The sequence below is a fragment of the Pinus tabuliformis genome, chromosome X (genome assembly GCF_031772625.1).
Source record: "Pinus tabuliformis cultivar Carrire ecotype Pingquan chromosome X, CPIR1, whole genome shotgun sequence".
Classification (NCBI taxonomy): Eukaryota; Viridiplantae; Streptophyta; class Pinopsida; order Pinales; family Pinaceae; genus Pinus; species Pinus tabuliformis.
The window spans coordinates 756,877,266-756,903,457 of record NC_142308.1 but is presented as its reverse complement, the minus strand read 5'-3'; the positions used below and the strand labels follow the sequence as shown (position 1 = coordinate 756,903,457).

General features: G+C 41.0%; 1 protein-coding gene across 1 annotated transcript in view; it reads right to left on the bottom strand.

Moving 5' to 3' along the window:
- Window positions 1–24,428, bottom strand: part of LOC149142077 (uncharacterized) — a 122,542-nt gene extending 98,114 nt beyond the window's left edge. Inside the window, exons 1-2 of the mRNA XM_089451396.1 lie at window positions 23,305–24,428; window positions 21,581–23,121 (exon numbers count right to left, since the gene is read on the bottom strand). Of these exons, the coding sequence (XP_089307522.1) occupies window positions 21,581–23,121; window positions 23,305–24,428 (2,665 nt within the window). The remainder of the gene's footprint in view (window positions 1–21,580; window positions 23,122–23,304) is intronic.
- Window positions 24,429–26,192: the final 1,764 nt, after the last annotated feature.

Here is a 26,192-nt window from a genome sequence, read left to right as displayed (position 1 = left end):
CACGATGGGTATTTGTGGCTAGAGGAGCCCATTCCCATCACGGCAGAGCTTATTCGTAGGATTTCTCAACTTCCATGTACGGGAAGGGACCCTACGAAAATAGCTGGCACAAGTGGAGACTTGGCGATTGCAGAGGCCATGAAAAAGAAATGTAAGTTGGAGAAAAAGTAGAGGGGTTACGTTATTACTAGCGTTCAAGACAAAGGGGTTTGAGTTGTTACCCAATTGCTGGTAGGAAAAGTGATGAGAAAATGTCATGGCAATGAGGTACCAACAACGATCATCGCGCTGGCTGAGTAATGCACAGAAGGGGTACGATTCAACTGGAAGCAGTTCCTCTACAAGGAGTTCCTGACGAACTGTAGGGACACCCAAGAGTAGGGTAAGACCTTCCACTATGCGTGGTTTGTCTTATCCATCCTATTGGTTGCAGGAGAATTGCCTGAGGATAGTTAGTTTTCTCCCCTTGACTAGGACTTGCCAAAAGTAGCGAAGTATGCGTCGCTATGGGCGATGGAGGATGTCATGCGAATCCATGAAACCAAGATCTTTTGGATACTGACGGAGGTGAGCGTACGAATGTGGATCAACAAACGGCCGTGCCTATCCCCCACGGTATACGACAGTCTACATAGCTTTGCAAACTTTAAAGCAGATATGCACAATGTGTATATCAAGGCACGGAAGGATTTAGAGCGAAATGGACCACACTCCCCTTCATCACAATTGATGACGATTTTTTCACGGTGCTCAACTCATGGCCTCTGGAGTGGCGCGCCCCGAAATTCGTAGAAATGGAAAAGATCACAGCACAGTAGCAAATGAAGGATACCAAGTTGTGCATCATGTAGCTGGCGAAGAGAAGGCGCTAAGAACAAGAAGCGTCCATGTAGCAGAAGACAACTGAGGCAGCAACAATAGCACAGATGGCAGATACCACAACCGCGCCCACCAAACAGACCGAGGAAGGCCAAGAAATGTCCATGGAGTAGGACATACAAGGGGAGGTTGAGATAGAGGAACGCATGGACCCTGCACCAAAATAAACCCAACTCAAGAGGCTGTGTGTCCATGAGAAGCCAGCCTCGCAGAAAAAGAAAAAGGCATCAAAGACCTCTGTCGACCCAATCTAGCTCACTGAGGGAGACCTTCTTGACATTGGTGAAACAGTTCGCGATGTCACTAAGGATGGTTTTGAAGAATTAATGATGGAGCAGACAACTATGTTGGGGGTGCTCAGAGTGCAGTTGCAGGCATTACAGGTGTGACCCCCAAGAATGATGGCACCACACGTTGCAGTAGGTACATCCGAAGCCCAGCTGATGTTGTGCGTCGGTTCCATGAACACTTTTTTATTACCAGAAGGCATAGTCTTAGTAGCTGCCGAGGGCGACGAGGCCACGACAAATCAAATGAAGGGCTGGGGGTTGAATTTGGCCACCCTTCCCAAGGAAACCCTATACCAACTATAGGATGGGGTAACTACTGAGCTTCACACTAGGGAGGGCCGCGCCCTCCAGTTCTTGAGTGAGTAGAAGTTAAATTTAGAACAGCTTAGCCTGTAGCACGACAACCTCGCCACACAAACCTAGGGATTGGAACAGGCCATGGAGGAGGCCTGTAGTAACATACCAGAGTTGGCCATGCTGGCGGTACTCCCAGCAGTAGAAAAGATTCGCCAGCTAACAGCTAGAGTCCGTAAGGCCTAGGAAGAGGCTGCAAAGATTCAATTGGAGCTGAACCTACAAATCACTGAGCTGCGGCTAAAGGCACAACCCTCTACACCCCCAGAAGTCAGAGAGAAGTGCCACGACACCATTCAATCGAGGTTGGAAGCAATAGAGCATGCTGTACAGGACTACATGGGATTGTTGGATCAGTCCCTCTTCACGCTCACCTCACTATAGGAAGATCCAACCATACAGCGCCTAGAGATAGAAGCATGGTAGTTACAGTAGGCATATGAAAATATCAAGGGGACCGTATAGACGGTCTCCCTTACTTAGCGACTTGCCAAGATGAAGGAGGCCCGGGCTCTAAAGGAACAAGTGGACACCGCGTGCCAAAAAGAAGAAGTGCTTAAAGCGCGCATGCAACCTTGGCTCGAAGAAGCATTCACAATCACTGCCATGATTGAGGGAAAGCTGGCACAGATGCAGGGTACACATTTGCTAAGGCAAGAAGGTTCCCCTAACAATGATGCATCAGAGATTCGCACACAACTGATACAATGGACAATGGAAGAATGTGTTGTAGACATAAGCGAAGCGCAAAATTTGCTAGATGGACTCCGCGTGAAGATCATTGCACCAGCCAAGTGACTCGAGACGAGTCACGATGATTGTGTTGGGGGCCTGCTGGGCAATGGATCCGCCCATAGAAAGTTTTGGGGCTTAAAGCCCGAGTTTTGGTCAATGTAATGTAAAGACCTCGCAAAATGCGGGCGCAGAGCGCGACAGTCTAGGGTTGTCCACCCTAAAATAATGTAATTTAATATAGAATGTGTCGGCCTACCCATGGTCCGCAGACCATGGGATTGTATAAATAGAGCAAGGCTCTAAGTGTAAAGGTATCCTTGGTCTTATGTCATATATTCTTTTGGATGAGGAATTCACTCTAAGTTTGTAAGTCTGAGTCTTGCGTTGTAGTAGTAGGGAGAAGCTCCGTAGCTGTGTGCGCAGACCCCTGCAGTTGAGTGCATAGGGCGGAGTTGGGATTGTACGTGGATAGAGAATTAATAAAAGATAAGTTGACTTTGAAATACTGTGTGTTTATGCTCCTGTTAAGTTTATGCATCTCTTTACGGTTTTATGATTGCGCGCACTTGCTATGAATGTTGAATGATTAATGAGAATATTCAGTAAATGAAATTAAGTTGAGATCTATAATAATAGAACAGTAAGGATAAAGGATCTAGATAGCACCTCTTCACTCTCTTTATAGAGATGTGTGAAAGCAGTCGCACAAGCTGCGAAGGACAGACGGCTGCCCGGAGCAGTGCAAGCGAACAAGATAGGTTTGCGAACTTCCCAGACTTCATCAAGACATCCCTAGGGTGCCGAAGCTGGTTCCAGCACCCTCCTATACTACCTCGGGTGAGACCTTAGTCTGTGCACTACTGAATGTTGCTGAAAGGGCTGGTAGTACTAGGATTTTCTTGGCTAAACTCAGTGCTGAACCTGGGTCAGGCCCCACGTAGCCAACAGTTATGGCTGAAGAATATGAATCGATAATGAAGAATGATGTATGAGAATTAGTTCCAATTCCCAAAGGGAAGTTTTTTGTGACTTCTAAATGGTTGTAAAAGATCAATCATAGAGTATATGGAAGTATCGAGAAATATAAGACAAGTTTCATGGATCTAGGTTTCTCCCAAAAAGAGGGAGAATTTATGATGACATTTTTACACTAGTTGCACGCTACAGTACCATTAGATCTATTATGGATCTAACTACTAGCCATGGATGGATTCTTCACCAAATCGATATGAAGACTACATTTCTTCATGACATCCTACAGGAAGAAGTATATGTGTAGCAACCATAGGGATTGAAGTACAAGACAGGAAGACTCATGTGTGTAGGATGAAGAAGGCACTCTATGGATTGAAGAAAGACCCTAAGGATTGGTATGCTCATATTGGTAGCTTCTTGATGAATCTTGGATTCATAAGAAGTAATTATGACCCAAACCTCTACTTCAAATTTGTTCAGAGTATGCCCCTTATTTTGGTACTATATGCTGTTGACTTATTCTTGACAGGTGGAAAGCCTTTGATTCTCGAGTGTAAGAGGGAGTTATCCTTTGAATTTGAAATGAAATTTATCTAGGTAGATGTTGGTGGCCACCCACCTATCCCACTTGGACCCCCACAACTATCTCTTTCAGTTTCTTAGTTTCTGTAATTGTAGCACAATTTACTATTTTTAACAGTTTTTTGGGTATTGAACTTCCGGAGCCGTTTTGAGGCCCTAAACGATGTTTTTTGGGAAATCTGGGAACAACACAGGTCCATGGATAGATATTTCTCTTCCCAAAGTTGTAGTGCTCATATAGATCTTTCTAACAAGCTATTCTACGCGTCAAACGAAGATCGGGTGCCAAAGTTACGACCCCGGGAAGTTGATGTACCAACTTACCCAAAACAGGGCCCACAATTTGGCGTTTCTTCTTCTAGGGTTAGGTTTTGGGATGTTAAGGGTTTTCCATTGTTTCTCAACAATAAATAGGCCTTCGAGCATCATTGTAACACATTTCAGAGGCATGTAGCTGCCACATCTCTTCTAAGAGATAAGCTACCATCACCCTAGCTGGTTTATTTCCATTTCTATTTGTAAGCATATTTCAGTATTTTAGATTAATGAAATGAAGTGTTATTTCTACTGCATAACTGTATTTATGGTTATCTTTGTAATCTATTGCGTTCCTATTTAAATCTAGATCAGTGGTATCAGAGCGGTCTGCTTTTTCTCTATTTTTCTTTGCATGTCCCCAACAAGGTTAGGATATAAGGAGTTAGGGCTTGAACTGGTTGAACCTTTGCAAGACTAACCTCACAAATCTCGATAGCCTCCCATGGTGGATGAGAAGAAAGACGAGGGGGTAGGAGATATTATCAAAATCTTTCTCGAAGAAGCCCTCGAGCGACAAAGGAACACGATGATGGACAACTTTGCCCAGATCCTTCAGCAGCTACCCAAAGGCGACACATTGGCTTCCAACAGCTGCTTTGGAAATCCCACACCATTTAAGGTACAAGTTAATTTTTAAATCCCCATCTTCGAGGGTCAGATAGATGTAGATTCTATAGATAAATGGTTAAATCTGCTAGAAGGGTATTTTTCTGTTCATGAATTTTCGAGTCGGGAAAGGATTGTTTTCGCTCTTCTCAAAGTAGCCCCCCATGTCAAAGACTAGTGGGAAACCCATTGCGAGCAGAAGGATGAAAGCACGGGCTCACTATTTTCAGCCACAACCACTTGGAATTCATTCTGGGATGCCATCAAGGAGCAGTACTACCCTATCAAAAGCTATGAGGACAAATACATAAAGTGGAACACGCTACGACAGGGAAGGGACCAAAATGTGCCGGAGTTCACAAACATTTTTCATACCCTTCACACACAGTTGGGTATCAAGGATTTTGAGCTACATTTGGTACTCAAATACCGCGGCTGCCTACATAGGTACATCCAAGAAGAGACGGAGTTCCTGAACATCTCCCTGCTCGGCACGACATAATGATATGCTGTCAGAATTGAGCAGAAGTTGAAATAGATGAAGCGAGACTTTGGATCTGCAAATCTGAAGACTAAAGGAAAAAGCCAAGCCAGGGTGACCCAAGACAACCTGTCAAAGCCACAAGAAAAGAAAAAGACCACGAAGTCAAATAAGGACACAGGAAAGTGGTGTGAGTTCCATAAGAGCCCCACTCACAGCACAAGTGGGTGTCAGCCCAAGCATTCGCTGGTGGCCGAGTTGAAGGCTTCAGAATCAAATGCATGTTCCGACCCTGAGTTAGAACTCGACAAGGGGAATGGAAAAGGGAAGCAAATCATTGATGCAGAGCCCAGTGCCATTGTTACCACCGCCAAGATCCAGAAGAATGAGCCCAAAGATCTAGAGGAAGAGATCATCTTTTCCACTCACAAATCTGAGTGAAGGGTTCACCACTGCAATTCATTATTGACAATGGGAGCCAAAAGAACCTGATTTCAGTAGAGGTCGTGAAGCGGTTGGGCCTACCAACTACACCACACCCATAGTCTCCACCCCCCTTCTAAACCCACGATTCACTACGTGGGTTAGTCGTGGAAAGAATATAACACAACCAACAGTCTCCCACTTGTTGTTTTCTTTCCACATGGGGCCACAAGAGAGCTTAGTCATTTTTCCACCCCTGAAATGCCCATTGTTTCTCTGCACCAAGAGAACTTCTCAGAGCTCACAGATTTTGTCAATGCATCTGCAGTATTCTTCAAAGTGTCCACCTTTACCAGCAACACCTTTTTGTCTTCTATCATATCCCTCACAAAGTGATACTAAACATCAATGTTCTTTGTCTTTGAATGATAAGCAGGGTTCTTTTCCAAGAAAATTGCACTTTGGCTGTCACAGTCTATTCTTATAGCTCCCTATACTAACCCCATACTTGAACACAATCTCTACAACCAAACTGCTTCCTTGCTTGCATGAGTGGATGCCATGTATTCTACCTCTGTAGTTGATAGTGCCACTACAGATTGTTTCTTACTCATCCAACTAACTGCACCTCCAAATAGGTTAAACGCATACCCACTTGTAGATCTTCTCTAATCCAGATCTCTAGCCCAGTTTGCATCAACAAAGCCACGAATATCCAACACTTTGTCCAATCATGGTCTTCCTTGGTAGCACAAACCATAATCACTAGTGCCACGCAAATACCTGAAAACCCGCTTCACTGTTGTCCAATGCTCCTTCCCTGGTTTTGAAATAAACCTGCTCAATACTCCCATTGCATGTGCAATGTCTAGTCTTGTACAGACCATTGCATACATCAGGCTACCAACTGCACTCGCATATGGAACATGGGACATGTCCTCTTCCTCTTCTTGTGTCTTGGGACATTGTTCAGCAGATAACCTCACACCTACAGGAATAGGAACCTTCACCGGTTTACTATCCTGCATATTAAACCTCTGTAGTATTGTCTCAACATACTTCCTCTGGTTTAACCAGAGCTTCCTCTTTGCCTGATCTCTTTTAATTTCCATGCCCAAAATATAGTTAGCAGCACCAAGATCTTTCATGTCGAATTTGGAGGACAATTGGGTCTTCAAATCTTGGATAATTTCTTTGTCATTTCCAACCAGCAACATATCATCCACATACAAGACCAGATAAATAACACGGTCACCAATTAATTTAAAATACACACAGTGATCTGCTTTGCTTCTGGTGAAGCCAAGTCCCTGTATAAATGTATCAAATTTATGATACCACATCCTTGGTGACTGTTTTAACCCATACAGAGACTTCTTTAACTTGCATACCAGTTCTTTCTTACCCTTCACCGCAAATCCTTCAAGTTACTTCATGTAGATTTCCTCTTCAAAATCCCCGTGAAGAAATGATGTCTTCACATCCATCTGTTCTACCTCAAAATCAAAAGCAGCGGCAACAGATAAAAGTAACCTAATAGAAGTTACCTTGGCAACAGGAGAAAAAATGTCACCAAAATCAATTCCCGGCACCTGGGAATAACCTTTTGCTACCAATCGAGCTTTATATTTCTCCACCTTCCCTTCTACATTTGTATTCTTTTTGAACACCCATTTGCTGCCAATGGGTTTCCTTCCAGCCGGCAACTCCACCAGATCCCAAGCCTCATTTTTGTGAAAAGATGCCATTTCATCAACCATGGCCTCTTTCCAGAGTTTCCATCCTCCGAATCTACTGCTTCCTTCACAGTTCTGGGATCATCATCGGTAATAGACAAAGCAAAATTTGAACAGAAAGCAGAGGGACTATACCTTTCTGGCTGCCTTCTTTCTCAAACTGATCTTCTCACAGCCGGAGTTTGTGGCTCTTCATCTTCTGATTCCTCCTCTGCTGCAGAGTCTGATTCTTCCTCCTTTAGCTCAAACTCTATCTTCTCAGGTTCCTTTGGTTGGACTTCATGTTTAATAACATCTTTTACCTCTCTAAACACCACATCTCGGCTGTACACAACCTTCCGTGTGACTGGGTTCCAAAGCTTGTAACCCTTTAAACCATCCTTATACCCAATAAGGATGCACTTTTCATATTTACTATCCAACTTGGTTCATTTCTCCTTTGGAACATGTACATATGCATCACATCCAAATACCCTCAGATGTGAAAGAGAGGGTTTCTTACCAATCCATACTTCTTGTGGAGTCTTATCCTCCAACGCTGATGAAGGTGACCTGTTGACCAAGTAACATGTAGTATCCACCGCCTCTGCCCAGAATTCCTGTCCTAACCCAGCACCACTGAGCATACTTCTTACCCTTTCCATCAATGTCTTGTTCATTCTTTCCGTGACTCCATTTTGCCGAGGTGTTTATCGAGTAGTCTTCTGCCGTGATATACCACACTTATTACAGAATTCTTCAAATTCCTTGCTACAAAACTCTCCACCATTATCTGTCCTCAGCACCTTTATCTTCTTCTCTGTCTGATTTTCCACCAGAGCCTTAAATTCTTTAAACATGTCAAAGACTTCAGATTTCTTCTTAAGGAAATTTATCCATGTATTCCTTGGGAAGTCATCTATAAATGATACATAGTACACAGAATTACCCAGTGATGGAACCTTCACAGGTCCAAACACATCATTGTGCACAAGCTCTAATATCTGTTTCACCCTCTTAGCACCAGAGGGGAAACTCACCCGATTCTGCTTCCCATATACACAATTTTCACAGAAATCAAAATCCAGAGAGCTATTACTCATACCTTCTACCATACCTTTACCATGAAGTATTTGAAGGCCCTTCTCTCCAATATGTCCAAGCCTTTAATGCCACAGCATGGTCTTCTCTCCAGAGACCACTAGATTTTCAGCTCCACTTTCAGGAATCATAGAACTGTTGCACCCATCAACAACAGTGCTACCTTGCAGCTTGTACGGAGTTCCAGTCAGAACTCCCCGCATCAATACCAGTGCTCCCCAAACCATCTTGTAGGTATCCTTCTTGAACACTATTTTTACAACTGCATAATCCAACTTGCTTACAGAAATCAGATTTCTGGCCAATGCAGGAATATGCAGAACACCCGGAAGTGTTCTAACCCTTCCACCTTGCAACTTCAACTTTACTTTTCCACGACCAATGATTCTAGCCTTCCTATCATCTCCTAAGAAGACATCACCACCATCGTATTTCTCATACTCGCAGAACCACTCTCTATGGGGAGTGAAGTGAAAGGATGCACCTGAGTCAATCAACCATGCCTCATGATCTACATGTGTACTTGAAGAAGCCAAGTACACATCCCCACCTTCATCTAAGGTGGTTTTCGTCTCTGTAGAAGGAGCATCATTAGATCCCTTTCCTTTATCAGGAGCTTTAGATTTACAGTCCCTTTTGAAGTTCCCTTCCTTTCTACATTTCTAGCACACCACCTTTACAGGTTTTCCTGGAGATTTAGATCTCCCACTCGATGACTTATTTTTGTTTCTATTCTGGGACCATCCTCGAACAGACAAGACATCACCATTCTGGCTCTCCATATTTTTCCGTCTCATCTCCTCCATCAACAAGGCTGAGACTATTTCATCAAACTGCAAAGCAGTTGCATTGCTACCTATTGCAATAACTAGACTATCCCACGAATCTGGTAGAGAACACAACAAACTAATGCACTTATCCTCATCTGAAATTTTAATATCGACAGACGCTAACTGACTTACAACAGTATTAAATGCATTCAAATGTTTTGTCACCGAGTCTCCATCTTTCATCCTCTGGTTATATAGCCTTTTCCGCAAGAACAGTTTATTCACCAAAGACTTAGATTGGTACAAAGTCCCTAACTTGTCCCACAAAGCCTTCGTCGTAGCTTCCCCTGATACATTCAGCAATACTGAATCTGAGACACATAATCGTATTGTGATTTTTGCCTTTCGATCCAACTTCTTCCATTCTTCATCAATCACTCCCGTTGGTTTAGTACTTGGATCTACCACGATCCACTGATCTTTATCCACCGATAGATCCTCCATCTTGAGTTTCCACAAATCAAATCTCTGACCATTGAACTTCTCGATCTCTATCTTTCCACTGCTCGCCATCTTCTTTCACCACCAGAATTGATCTCACAGATCTCCCATTGAACAGGGTCTACCACAGGCCCGAGCGAAACCCCTCAGCAACAAAGGCATCCCCTTGAAGCCAAAACAGCTCTGATACCAAATGTAGGTTTTAACCCTATACAGAAATTACTTGCATACGAATTCTAAAACATAGAAAATAAACAATGCGAGAGCATAACACATAAAACACATATACACAAAGATTTTCCCCTGGATCCCAAAACTGGGACTACCAGCTTGATTTTTCATTATGTTCATTTCAATGTTACAATACATATTTATACACGCTGAAGCACCCAATACCATGGACCGAAAACCATCGTGTCCAAAACCGTGGACCGAAAACCATAGGTAGGTACACCCAACCTAATATAGGGTCCAAAAAAAAATTTCCCGGGGCGCTGCCCCAAACCCCGTAGAGGGGGGCTACCCGCCACCCTCAAACCCCCTGTGACCTCCCCACTGCACAATCGGTGCAACGAAGGGGGGTCTCCGCCCCCCCTCTAACCCCCCGGTTCACTATGTGGGTTAGTCGTGGAAAGAATATAACACAACCCAACAGGCAAGACATCAATACTATATTCACAGGAAGCTTTGAGGAGAATATGGAGGACCATCAAGTCTATGTCAATATTCAGAAGTCAAGATTATATAAGGTTGCATGCAGGTATCCACCTTCCCATGTGAAGACGTGATCTGCTGGATTGTCTCACACACTGATCCCGAGACAATGATACTGAGCAATGTCAGTGGAGTAGAGCTTGCTTCCTTCAAGACAAAATATTATTAGCAGATGTACCATTTTCCACAACTGATGAATAGGATGGATGCACCATTCTACACTCCCAACACCAGAATGAACACAAGAGACATCTTGAAGCATTGGGTAAGGGAGCCATCAAATTTCAGGATGACACCCAACCAGATATACAAGATGAAGGCACTCGAGAAGGCATACCAATTCTTGGTCATCTTCGCATGCTACTTGTATGGCCAAGGAAGTACGGAGACCTTCCCATAGAGTTGGGTTGCTATGTTGGATGAACAGGAAAGTGAAGGAAAACCTTTCAACTAGTCTAACATGTTGGCTCTCTAGATGAAAGTGCATGTATCCAATGCCCAGGACCTGCCCAAGGATCAACGAGAAATATCCTTCATGCCTGCCTGCCTACTTGATGCAATCTGTGCCCCTCAATAGTTTCCTGGCATGGATTGGGCATGGACAACTTCAAATAATGTTGTGAACGTGTATTGCATGTTTCTCTCAGAATGCAGCTACCAAGGATTCATCGCTAGGCTATCTGACCACTTCATCGCCCCTCTATACACAGTGATCTTTGAACAAGATCCACCTTTCATGTCCTAGGCAACAATGGAGGTGTTGCTAAACATTGCAGATTGGTACGCCTCACTCGATGGCACCTTCATCAAGATGTAGAGAATGGAGAAAGATCCACATGTGTTATTGAAGTTTGCCATAGACAAGATGGTCATGTAGGAGGTTTCATACCACATCTCGATAAGGTTATCAGTTGTATTGCATAGGAAGAAGAAGGCACCATGTCATATGCTTCCTTTGTAAATTGGGTTGTACACGATCTAGAGTTTGAAAGAAGCAGATGTCAAGGTCGAAGAATTAAAGAAGTTTAAGTTTAGCACCAAGAGTTTCAATCCGTACAATCCACAAGTCTTACACAAGGACCATTGTGTGAGAGTGTACTATTCTTGGATCGACGGGGCATGTTATTGGCCAGAGGAAGACCCATGGAGATGCTATAAGTCCTCTAGGCGCAATGAATCGATCAACATGGTAGTAGAGTGGCTAGAAGCACTCAAGGCAATAGCACCATAGAGAGAAGCAACAATAGAAGTAGCAAGAAGGAAACCTAAGCAAGACAAAGGCAAGAGGAAGATTTCTGAAAGCACAGAGACGGAGAAAAGCCACAAGTTTAAGGAAGACCCACTTGTTGAAAGAGTAGCTTTGGAGATATATGCAAAGAGGCGATAACGCAACACGATAATAGTGAAAAGAAAGAGGGAGAAGAAAAAATAGGAACAAGAATAGGAGGAAGTGCAAGGCACACAGACAGGGAAAACCACACCAATACAAGTTGAAGACTCTAAATGAGTAGCAGATGAAGAATAGGGTGAGCAGCCATAGGAGCAAGAACTTTCTTTGTAGGATGAACTGATAGTAGAACAGATGGAGATGGAGATGGAGCAGCCATAACAGGATCAAGATACTGACCTCATGCCAAGAGCAATCGTGGTCACCCCACAGGCTTCACTAGCTCTAGCAGCAGAGCAAGTCCCGAGTGAACAATGGGATAACATTCTCCTTGAGGATAATTCAGGAACAGATGTGTACAACATGGCCTTTGATGAGTCAAAACATAGAGTTGTACAAGCACGTAGAGCGCACACCCTGGATGAACATGCATCACCAGCATGCTTTGAAGAACGGGTGATTGTGTCAGATGTATGAAGATATCCAACAGCCTTGGCCGATGCTACAAAGGATTATGCAGAAGCCATGAACTGGATTGTGAAGTTCCTGATAGGAGAAAATGAGCGGATGGCTAGGGAGTTGTAAGCAACTAGGAAGAGAGAGGAACAATCAACAGGATCCACTAGAGCACAAATGAAGAAAGCGATGCCGAAGAATCGGCTCTTGAGACAATCACATGGAGACTGTATGACAGGTTCATCATCGTACAAAAGGAATTTGTCCATCTACATGGTCATCAACAATGTTGCAACAAGATAATGTGAACACTCATAGATATACATGTCATTTTTAATCATGTACAAACATGGACAATGAGGTATAAGGGAGCCTCACTTCACTTGCACAAGATGATGAAGTCATAGGTAGAGTTGGACAAAGCATGTATCTGGAGTCTGATTCAAAACTATGAGGAACTCTCACCACTCATGACCAATGTTGAGGCTTCGTACGCATGGTTGTTTAGGAGTTTGGATGTCGTGGTGAGAAAGTATGGCAACCCATCGATTGGTACACTCACCGAGACCAAAGAGAAGAACCAAGTTTGATTGGAGCTCAACATGTACTTTGATTAGTTGATTCTCATGTCCACCAGCACAGATAGCATGTGGATGTACTCGCTAGTTTGTCCTTTCTCAGGACTAAGTTGTGCATATTACAAGATGAGCTGGACAGGGGTTCCAAATCAGTATACTTGGAAGTAATTGAGGCAAGAGTTCATTTCGAGAAGGACATCATCAAAGAGTACATGGACACCATTGTACACTACCAAGCATGGAATTAGTTCATCATTGAGGATCACAGAGAGGATGTTGATGATTTGGTATTTCTACAGTCGTTCGAGTCTTAGTGTCGTCTTGTATAGTTGACTCAAGCCCATTTTTGTCCCACATGGGTATATGTGGAAAATGTATTTTTTTAAACATGATGTAAAGTGAAATTCCAAGAGTCATTAGTGGAATGCAAATAGTCATATGTAATGTAAAGATTTATGTAATGAAGTTGAAGAGTCGTGAGGGCATTCCAAGAGTCACAAAGGGGAATGTCAAGGGTCACCCCACCCTTTGTTATAAATAGAACCTCATAACTCATAGAACAAGATTTTTTTCTAGGCATTTCTTAGGGAGGGCCTAGAGAGCATTGTGACGAGCCTTGGCTTCTCCACAGTGTAGAGAGAGTACATCTCTTTAGAGAAGCAAGCGGTGTTAACCGTAACGTTCCACTATTGGGGATAATGGCTATCATGTTTGTATGGATGGATGGAACTTTCACTTTATATTATATAACATAGCCAACATATTTCATGCATATAATGTTATGGTAGTTCGACTATTCTGGTTACTTTAGCAATGTATGTATTTGTAACTTACGCATTTATGTATGAATTATTTTGTATGTGATTGTGTGAATCTAATTGAACCTTGTTGTTGGTTTAACTCATCACTTTGGATTGCCAACTATTCTTCTTTCCATCTTGTGATGTCATTCAGCTCATGTGTTCCTTTCAGGTTGTATACTATTATAGGCTTCTAAGGGACACACTTCTTTCCCCCCTCTGTGTGTTAGAACCTCCCCATGCATCTCTCTTGACTTGCTGCAAGGTCACACCCTTACTCCGGACAAAGATATCTTGCTTACCTCCACGTGTTATCACAATCAAGGTGCTATTGTACTGCTGGGACTCCTACTCCAAACGATCTGATTTCTAGTTGGGACTTATTACCGGGGAGATCCCTCGACATATTGGCGGGTCCAGCACCGTCAACACATGTATATGGAAAAGAAAAATTTGAGCAACGCAATGCGCTAAGAAACATATGGAAGGATGGAAAGAAAAGGAAGAACTATTGATAGGGATCTTAAGAAAGGCAAGAGTAGCATTAGTGTTTGAGAGCTCTACAACACTTCAAATTGTAAAAATGAATTTTTATGGCCTCTCAATTTTTTTTATTTAACTCCATTTCAGTGTGCTAGGTTAACCACACTAGTGAGTGTACGTTCTTGAGTGCACCACTATTTTTTTAATTAAAAACTTTATCACATTTCACCTTGTTGTTTACACACCGGTGTGTTTAAATACATTAAGAGCACCCATGCGTCATTTGAGTATAGCATCGAAATGGTGAAAATGAATTTTATGAATGGGATTTTTTAATTTAATCTTTGTCTACTGCTATTGAGTAGTATATGCACTAGTGCACTTTATATAGGTAGTGCACCATTGTTTTTTATTTTTATAAAAAATAACCTTGCAATGGTTCACCACTTGCTATTAAGCGTCGGTGCTCTATGTTGGTTACACAATGGGCCATTCATGTACATGTTTAGCACTAAGGCATTGTGACAGTATAGCACTGGACAGGGAAAAATAAATTTTATGACCGACATTTATTTAAATTCAACCATTTCTAATGATATTAAGTATTATATGCACTAGTGTGAATTATGTAATTAGTGCACCGTTAAATATTTTTAATTTTTTCATAAAAAACTTTGGCATGGTGCACCATATGCTATTAAGCACTGTGTGTATAATTATAATACACACCAGTGCATTTTTGGTATTATAGACATGCCATTAAGAAACATCTACCCACACATCTCTATTAGTGACCTTTGCTACAAACGGATTTTTGGGCTATTTGTATAGGATGTTCCACAAAAACCTCCGCTAGAAGGTATTTTTCTTGTAGTGTATGTGGACTCATGGCAATGAAATATCTTGGTGGCTAACTATATTATATAATAGTTATGGATGACTTCCTACAAAAGACACGAATATTCTTATTGAAACACAAGGATGAGACCTTTGATATTTTCAAGGACTTCAAGGAACTAATATAGAATCAAAGAATGAAGAGAACCAAAGTATTCATGTCTAATAATGGTGGAGAATTCACTTCGAATGAGTTCATTGACTTTTGCAAGTGAGCAGGAATTAAAAAGGAGATTGTTGTAACTTACAACCCCAAACAAAATGGAGTAGCTGGAAGAAAGAACAAGACGATCATGGAAGTTTCTCGAGCAATGTTCAACAATAAAAAATCATCAAAGTTTCCATGGTGTGAAGCTACTAATACAATGGTCTATCTTCAAAATATGGCTCCTTATCAAGCCTTGGGTGACAATACTCCCAAATAATTTTTCACAAGTGTCAAGCATGATGTTGGTCATTTGAGAATATTTGGTTGTCGTATATATTTTCATGTGTCGAAGGATAAGAGAATCAAGCTAGAAAATTTTAGAAAGAAAGGTATGTTTGTTGGTTACTGTGAAAATTGTGAATCTTATATAATATATGTGCTTGGTCAAAGGAATATAGAGTTTTGTAGATATGTGATATTTTATGAATATGCTTCCCTTGGGAAATCAAGGGACACTCCTTCTCCTCTACCTCCTTCCAATGTTGAGAACAAGGATGATGATCGTCTAGAAGGTCATTATGTGAGGATTAATGTTTTTTATGATCCCTTGGAGCCCATGGACCCCATAGATCACCCTCCAAGTGATCCTCCTACCAAGAAGAGACTTCCATGGCTTATGACACCTTACAGGATGTTGAAAGACATGCTACTTCTAGAGGAACATTCAGAGAAAGTAAGAAGTCGTGCTTATATCTGGGTTATGTTGGGGATATGAGTAACATCATACAGATTGAACCTCACACCTTTGGAGAAACAGTGAAAGAGAAGGTATGAAAGGATGTTATGGCCAAAGAATATGAGTCTATAATGAATAACTAGGTATGGGAAGTAGTTCCAAGGCCCGAAGAGAAGTCTGTTATGACTTTTAAATGGTTGTACAAGATTAATCATGGAGTATATGGAAGTGTCAAGAAATACAGGGTAAGGTACATGGCACTAGTTTTCTCTCAAAAAAAGGGATAATGTTATGATGAAATTTTTTCACCAGTTGCATGTTACATTACAATTAGATCTATTATGGATCTAGCTACTAGCCAGAGATGGACTCTTCACCAAATGGATGTGAATACTTCATTCCTTCATGGAATCCTATAGGAAGAAGTATATGTTGAGCAACCACATAGATTTTAAGTAAAGGACGGGAAAACTCATGTTTTCAGGATGAAGAAGGCACTATGTGGATTGAAGCAAGCCCTGGGGGCTTGGTATGCTTGTATTGATAGCTATTTGATGAAGCTTGGATTCACAAGAAGAAATGTTGACCCAAACCTCTACTTCAAAGTTGTCTAAAGTATGCCCCATATTTTGGTACTATATATTGATGACTTATTATTGATAGGTGGAGAGCCTCTAATTCTTGAGTGTAAGAGGGATTTAGCCAATGAATTTAATATAAAATACCTTGGATTGTTGCACTATTTCCTAGGCTTAAAGGAGTGGCATAGTCCTAGTGATATTTTCCTTTCACAAGGGAAATATGTTGTGAAACTACTAGGAATATTTGGTATTACAGAATGCAATTGCATCACCACACCAATGGAGATGAACTTCAAGAAATTATGTGGAGAAGCAGCAGGATCTAACTTTCAAAATCCATCTGAGTAATGACAATTGATTGGATCATTGTTGTTCCTTGTGAGCACTCTACCAAATATATGTTTTGTTGTCAACACCTTAATTCAATTCATGACTAAGCCACTTCATGCACATTAGGTTGCTACCAAACATGTGCTGAGATATTTACATAGGACTATCAATCTTAAACTAAGATATACTATTGGAAATGTGACGCTTCACAGATACACTAATGTTGACTGGGTAAGAAATATTTTTTACAGGAAGATCACTATAGTTTATTTCTTAGTCTGGGATCTACAATGATATCTTGGATGAGCAGGAAGCAGAATTTTGTTTCCCTTACTACAACAAAGACTAAATATATTATTGCCAACATGCCTAGCAGTGAGGTTGTGTCATTGAGGAAGCTCTTTGGAGAGTGGTTTGAGTAGGTTTTGGATATGAAAGTGATATATTGTGACAACAATATTGGGATCTGAATTTTAGAGAATCTTGTATTTCATGACATGTCCAAGCACATAAAGATCAGATATCATTATATTTGTAATATGGTGTAGAGAGGAGTAGTTATACTTCATCAAATTTCAACTAATAAGTATATAGTAAATATTCTTACCAAGGATTTGCTGAAAGGGGAGTTATTTTTCATTAAAGAGTAGCTTGGACTAATGTATGTGACCCTCCTGGGTAAGGGTCTTGACTTATTAAGAACATTAAGTTATGCTCTTCCCCCCTTTTTGAGCTCCTAGGGAGAGGAATTGAGCTAGAGATATTATGGGGTTGAGGGACCTCATTGACAATATAATATGTGTGATCCTTACCTCTTATGGAAACTAGTATACTACCTATTGTCATAGTAGCATGTGTCTAATCCTTACCTCTGGTGAGTGGCATCTCACGTACTATTGGGTATACCCTAGCATGCATCCTACCCACAAGTTAGGATTATTTGGATTTCTACCCATCTGACCAATGGGTGAGGAAAATTTGGATGTGTGTGTGATCCTTACCTATGTTAAGTGGTACCCTCCCAAAGTGTTGGCATGTAGGTGTTCTACCACTTGAATCTTGAGGGTGAACGTGGGAAGATTAGTAGTCAATAGGATGAGTGTGATCTATAACTCCTATGGTAAGTGGTATCCTACCTATTTTCATGATCAATAGGATGAGTGTGATTGTTACCTCTCATGGTAAGTAATATCCTACCTATTGTCATTAGATATATGGTGGAAAATTTATCTCCCCTATGATGATTCTTCTTCTTTAGATCCGATAATGTTTAGTAGATGAAAAAATATGAGAATAGATGAGAAGGGATGAGCATAGATGAGATATGCCATGATAAAATGATGATGATGACGAGACATTTGAAATGAAATTGTGGACGCAGTCGAAAATTCCTCCCTAGCTGAGAGGGAGTGTTGAAATTTTTCAGCTCAGGGATTAATTCCCTCCTTTCAGAAGCCTTCCTCATCTAGAGAAAACCCTACTAGCCCTTGGAAAAATTTAATTTGGTCAAGGAAAAATATTATTTTTAATCTAAAACCCACATGTGCACAAAAGTACAATTTGATCTAGGAAATAAAGTTCAACCCCCCAAGACACGTATAAATACACATCATGTCACACACTCGGAGGTATCATCACACATCACATCATCTTCTCTCTCTTGATTTGTTTGGTTTGCACAAGTTTCAATTAGAACGTTTGAGTTCACACATACGAAGGAGGGAGAATCTATTTTCTGTTGACAATGTTTGCCTTCAGTTTGGGACTATTTTGACTATCATTGACAATGGAGGATTTGACCTTATTTGAATAATTTTCTGATTCGTTTGGAAGGAAGAGTTTACTAGAAGGTTGAGAAAAAAAATTTAGATCACTTTGACCATCATTGAATTCAAATTTTTGGCTAGGGTTTCTATAGGTCAACACTTTGACTGAATTTTGTGGGAGAATTGTTGACTATTTTAACTGGATTTGACTAAGCTTTGAAGGCCAAGTTTGTTATTGCTTTGACCAAATTCTTTGGAGGTTTATTTTACCATTCACTGTTTACTCATTATGGCTTATCTTGCTACTTTTTACTTTGACCAAAATTGACAAATTTTATTTTGGACCAGATTTGACTACATTACTCATTTTGGATTGGATATTGGATAGTTCTCTTGATCAGCCAAGGGCTTGACCCTCCGAATTATTTTTGATCATCCTGAACATTGTATCTATCTACTAAACATTTGATGGAAATCTAACAGAAGAATAATTTGGAAATGGCTTCCCCCTTGTGGGTTTTCTCTCTAGTCTTTGACCAAATATTGTGTCATTATTGTTCTTGGTTGTCTTATATTGTGCATTATTTTATTTTTCTATCTACGATTTCTTATTGCTACTGGAAGATTGAATTTTTTGTATGAATTCATTGCTAACTGAAGAGGAATTATAATAAGTGATTGTGTTAAGCACAGAACACTGGAAAATTAACATGGTATTATTGCCAAGTTGAAGACAAGCCCAAGGATACAAGAAACATGAGCAGTCACCTTTCAAGGAATCTAACTGTAATTTGACTTGGTCGATACGTCTACCTCATTCTTCAAGGATGTTGAGAATCTAATGACTCATCAAAGTTTTTTTCTTGGAAAATCAGGTTGGAAGTTACCTTGGATGAGAATGATGCCTTGGAATATGTAGAAGGAAAGGTACTTGAGCCTCCAGAGAATGCTTATGTTGCTATTAAGGACAATTACAAGAAAGGTGAAATCAAAGCAAAGAAATCATTATTGATTCTTTAAGAAATCATTCAGATTACTTATATTTCTAATCTGAATAAGTCCATGGATATCTATGATAATTTGGTTGGGATGTATGAGGTCAAAAATTTGAACTATATTCTCTCCTTGAAAAATTAACTCAAGGACATCAAAATGAAAAAGGGAGAGACTATGCAATCATACTTTGTGAGGATATCCCAACTCAACGATCAATATTTAACAGTTGGAGAATATATATGTGATAGATAGTTAATGCACATTGCACTTGGAGGCCTTCCTCAAATTCAGGAGACATTTATTACTACTATAAGAGAAAATGACAAGTTCTCGACATTTGATGAGCTTGTTCACAAGTGCACTCAAGAATAAACAAGGATGATTCCCAAAGGGAGAATTAAAATTCATGAACAAGGAGAACACTCTGCATTTGTTTCTCAAGACAAGAAGAAGAAAGGAAAAGGAAGACCATATAATACAATAAGGCCTACTCCATCATCTAAGGACTCTAACAAGATATTTAGGAAGGATATGTCTAAATTTGGATGCTTCAATTGCCACAAGTATGGTAATTATGCTTAAGATTGTCTAGAAAAGGGAAGTGCTCCAAGGTCATACAACAACAATCATGGCTACAATAACAACAGGTTCAATAGAAGAAGGAGAGATTCTCCCGGTGATCATGATGAAGGCCACCATCGTTGAAAGAGATAAAGGTACACATGGTATGGAAATACTGCAGGTACTACTTAATCTAATATTTTCTTATTTTTACACTTCCTAGTTCCTCTCTAAATTTGTTTGATAGTTGTTTTGTAGATAGTGGGGCCTCTCGACACTTCATTGGGTATCATGAAGCCTCTTAAACTTGGTTGAGAGGGAGACAAATTTGAAAATCATTCTTGTGGATAATTCTACTTATCCAGGGAAGGGCTTTGGTTCTATTTCATTTCATTTGGATTATGGTGAGATCGTACATGTACATGATGTTATGTATGTTCTGGGATTGAAGAAAAATATTGTATCTATATATTCCTTAGAAGACAAAGGGATTAGGGTTTCCTTCATAAGAGGAAAGGTCCTCACTTAGCCTATGGAATATTTCATGAGGTACACATTCACTTTGGGATGATGAATTGAAGGACTCTATAGAGTCAATGGAAGACCAATCTGAGCATTGGTACATGATAGAAATCATCAATGTGAGCTATGGCACTGAAGGATTGTTCTTCTTCATTATGAAGCTTTTCCTAAAGCAAGGAATATGGTTTCTGGAATGCTTGAGGTCCAAGCTAATAATAATGGAGTATGTCCAAGATGTGTAAGTGGAAATAAATTAAAGGGACCATTCACTTCTAACAAAAGGAGGTCTGTTGGTATTATACAACTCATACATTCTGACTTATGTAGACCCATGCTGGTGAAATGTCTTGGTGGCTACCTATATTATATAATATTTTTGGATGACTTCTCACAAAATACATGGATATTCTTATTTTTTCCGAGGAAAAAAGACGAACTTTTTTATTAGGCATAAAAAAGTTACATAGTATATGAGTTAACATTCTGCAAAAAACTGCATGGTCAAGAGCAAAAACTCCTCTGAGTAAGTGCATCAGCATATCTACAGAAATCTATAAAGACTCTTGTACCCGGCCTAAACAGCCATACCAAAAAACGAAAATGAAAAAACCAATGTGTCTCCTGGATCTCCTTTCATGAGGAAAACAACCCAGGAAAAAACACATACAGTAACCATAGTTTAACATCCCGCTCTATCAAGACAGAGCCTCATAGTATATAAAAAGATACAGTTTTTATATGCCACCATTTTCAAAATAAAAACACTGGTAAAACTGGTGCATATGAGTAAAAACAAAAACCCAAAAACATTATATGTTTGGAGGGAGATCCGACACACGGATCTGATCCTGAAGCTGTTTTGTTACTCTCCATGCGCCCACAACTTGTTGCATACCTTCTTTAGAAAGCCGGTCGGCCTCTTCATTGATGTTCCTGTAGATGTGATCAATTGAAAAAACATTAAACTGCATTTTTAAATATTGGATTTCCTCTAATAAAGGCAACAACATGTAATGCTGACATCTGTATTTCCCAATGACCCAATTAACAACATTCATCGAATCTCCAAAAATCTGAACTGCAAGGATATTTCTGTGAATGAGCCAACAAAGGAGAAGCTTTAAGGCTGAAAGTTCTACAAAGTTGTTTGTTCCCATCCCAAGTCCCACTGAGGCTTTTAACGAGTGGACGACACTAAGGTGAATACAGATCCCAGCTCTTGTGATATTATTTTGGGCTGCCCCATCGAAGAAAGCCCACGGAATCCCATCTCTAAGACGCAACTCTTTCCGCTGAACATTTTTTGCAGGTCCATCCGGCTCAGGAATGCTGGCGAGGATAGCATTGCTTTGAATAGCAATAGCTGCTGCTGGGGTCGTAATGTCTTTAAAGATACTTCGGTTTCTGGCAATCCATATGCCCCAGCAGATGATGGGAGGTAAGTTTCTCAGATTCTTTTCGTGAAAATGGTTCCACCAATAATCCCAGGCAGTAGATAATACATCCCCCTCCCACCTAACCTTTGCGTTTAAGAGCTTTTCCGCTTCACTCCAGACTTGCTTTGTGAAGGGACAGGCGAGGAACATGTGTGAGATGGATTCTGATTCTGCTAAACATAGAGGGCATCTACCCGGCCCCTGTTTAAACCGGGATTGAAGGACATCCCAAGTAGGAATTTTGTTTTTTAAAGCACACCAGAAAAAGATCCTAGCTTTTTTAGGACACTTCAGTTTAAATAGAGGCTTTGCCCACCAAACAGGAGGCTCCCAACCCTTTTTCTTCATCAAAAAATTGTACCCAGCCTTTGGAGAATATCGCCCTGTCTCAGCATGAGCCCAAACCAAGGAATCCGGCCTGTCTTTAATTCTGACATTTGATCTTTTAAGCTCCTGAAGAAAGAGCTGCCATTCATTTCTCCAAATGAAATCTAAGCCTAAATCATCTGCCGACTTCCAAGCCTGCCCCCAAATAGATGACTGCTCCAAATTTGCTATCTGGTTTAGGCATTTTATTCCTTTTTCCTCCAAATGATTTAGCAGTTCAGGAGATAGGGTGAATCCTTCACTGCATCCAACCCACGGGTCCCTGCCAATCCTCAAACATTCACCATTCCCTACCCGCCAAGCCAGACCTTGTTCAATTACCTTAAAAGCCTCTGTGGTGGCTTTCCAAATAACAGAACAGTTCCTTCCTTTTTTGTTTGGGCACCTAATCCAATCTTCAAGAGGAGTAGGATCAATGTACTTCCTCTTTACCACCCTAGTCCAGAGGTTCTCCGAAGAAATGATTCTCCATCCCGATTTAGCTGCCAAGGATTGACTAAAGTCAATAGGGCTTTTCAGACCCCACCCGCCCCAATCTTTTGGCCTGGCGATCTTATCCCAAGCCACCCACGGGAGAACAGTGTCTTCTTTTGACCCAGACCACAGGAACCGACTGCAAATCTACTTTATTTTATAGAGAGTCCCTTTTGGTATCCAAGTCAATGCAGCCCAGAAAACCGGAATAGCCTGCAGAACCGAATTTACCAGTGTAAGTCTGCCTGCCCGCGATAGCCACTTGAAGCTCCAATGGGATATTCTTTGTTCAATTTTCGCTATCAACTAGTTCCAGTCCTACCTTCCATAGGAGGATGGTTTTAGCCAAAAACCAAGATATTTGAAAGGCTGCTCCATATTACAGGTTCCAAAGGGCAAGTGAGAAGCAATCAAGATCTCCTCTTGCCTACTGAAACCTTCAAAAATTAGTTGAGACTTCCTTTCATTTATTTGAAGTCCTGTTGCTTTCAGAAAATGATCAAGAATGAGTTTAAACTCTTTAATTTCATTTACATTCCCATTTGTAAACAAAAGAATATCATCGACAAAAAGTAGATGGGTAATGAATAAGTTAACAGCAACTTCCAAACCTTTAACCAAACCTAAACTCTTGGCCTTTGAGATCAGTCTGCTTAGTCCTTCTGCTGCTAGGAGGAATAGCAGAGGGGAGAGCGGACAACCTTGACGCAGACCTCTTTGGCTTTTGAAGAAAGGTGATGTAGCTCCATTTATCAGAACAGCAAAATTTACATTTGAGATGCATCCCATGATCCAGTTTATAAAACCCACCTGATAGCCTAAATGTGTCAAGAGCATCCTTAAATACGTCCAGCTGACCCTGTCATAGGCTTTTGAAAGGTCGATTTTGATCACTGCCCCCTTTTTGTTTGCTTGCCTAATACTATGAATAGTTTCCTGGGCTACCCCGATTGCTTCGTGGATTTGGTGGCCATCCAAGAAACCAAATTGTTCCTTTGAGATACAAGAGGATAAAATAGGTTTCAGGCGAACCGCTATGATTTTTGCAATAATCTTATAGATGGTATTGCACAACGAAATAGGCCTGAAATCTTCAAAGGACACCGGGTCTTCTTTTTTTGGAATGAGCGCTATGAAAGTAGCATTAAATGGGCCATAGATTTCTCCTTTCCTCCTAGATTCCTCCACTACTTCAGTAAGTTCTGCTCCAATAGATTCAAAAAAATGGGAGAACAGCTCTATAGTCCATCCATCGAGTCCCGGGCTTTTATCTTTCGCCATAGATTTGATTATGCTTTCTATTTCCTCATTTGTCACTTCTCTAAAAAGATCTTCTGCATCTTCCTCCTCCACAAAACGGGGAAAAGCTTGGGCCGTTCTGATTATTTCAGGTAATGAGATCCCCCGAGGGTCAGAAAAAAGGGATTGGAAATGAGTCTTTCCCATATTTGATAACTCTTCAAAAGAGGAGGCCTCTCTGCCTTCAGAGTCCCGCAGCTTCCAAATAGTATTTGCATTCCTCTGGCCCTTTTCATAATTGTGGAAGAATTTTGTATTTTCATCCCCCGCTTTCAACTAGATAGCTCTGCTTTTCAGCCTCCACTCCTCCTCTTTTTCCAGCAATATCTTAGCTCTACTCTTTTCCAGAGCCAGAATTATTTCTTTCGATTCCTGAGTTGCATAGGCATCAGAATCTGGGTCTTCCAGAACTCCATGAGCCTCATCAATACTGACTAACTCTTCAGATTGCTTTTTCCTCCTAGCTGATGCCCATTCGATGACTGCTTTCTTGAGTCTTTTTAGGTTATCCATGAAAAAGGCTCCTTTGTTCTTCGAATGCCCCAAGCTCGAATGTCTCCAAGTATCATTGAAGAGTTTAATGAAAGAGTCATCCTGAAGCCAGGATGCGTTAAATTTGAAGGGAGCAGCCGGCTTTGGAGGAGGCTTGGAGAATTCCAACAGAATGGGAAAATGATCCGAATTTCCCCCTTCACCTACCCATTGCCTGAACAAAGGGATGTTTGCAGCCAACCTTTCACTGATGAGAAACCGGTCCAATCTTTTTTCAATTCTTTCTTCCCCCGATCTTCTGTTCCTCCAGGTAGGTTTAGCTTTAATGATATTTACATCAATCAACTTGTGAGAGAGGAGGGCGTTTGAAAAGAAATCTGTCAGAGGATCCTCCCTCGCAAGAGGCCCCCATGCTTCAGCAGTCCCCAGAGAAAAATTTAGATCACCCCCAATTATTAGATTTTTATCCTTTATCAGGTCCTTTGAGAGGAGATCGTTCCATAAAGAAACCCTACCCTGACAGGGACCGTAGACATTTATGAACAACAGAGGAATATCAAAGTCTGGGGAGACAACCTCCAATCCCAGAACATTTGAAAGGCCCCACTGATTTAACAGTTTCAATCTTCCTTCCTTAAATCCAATAGCCAGGCCTCCAGAATGGCCGGAGGCATCAATAGCTATGAAGACCCAGCCTGGTAAGAAAGAACGAAGAGCATATTCAACATCTGCACTTTTGCCCAAAGTTTCTTGAAGGAAAACAACGTCTGGGTTAAGGCGAGAGATAAGGTCCTTTAAAGCCAGTTTTTTGGGTTTACTGGCTAAACCCCTGCAATTCCAAGAGAAACAAATCATTTTTTAACCACCTTAGGGGTTTTTGCTGCTCTAAGCGCCCCAGGAATTGACATTTGTTTTCCGTCAGCTACATCATAAATTGCTTTAACTTGTGCTTTTGAAAGGAGAGATTTTCGACCTCTACCTTTTTTTGATAGACTCTTAGACGACTCAGCTCCTAACCCACCTACAGATTCCATATACTCATTAGAAACCACTGGCTTCTTACTGAGGGATCTAAGGTTATAGTGGCAAGTAGCAGAGGAAGACCCAGCACCCTGACCCCCCCCGGGAAATATCCTCACAGTTCAGATTGGAGTCAACTGACAAATTTTCTAGTTTTTGCATGACATCATTACAATTTTTAAACAGAGGAATGTCCCTGACTACATATTCAGAATTTAAAACAGAGGTGGATGGAGAAAACTGCATACCAGGTTCTTCAACAACAGCATCGGCATCCGGTTCAGCGGGAGACGGTTCCATGATTGGTTGGACATCTGGAGGACGCACCGAAATACCATCCTCCTGAGGCTGTTCCTCCGCTGACTGATGTAATGGTTCTTCTGAATGAGTGCCAATTGG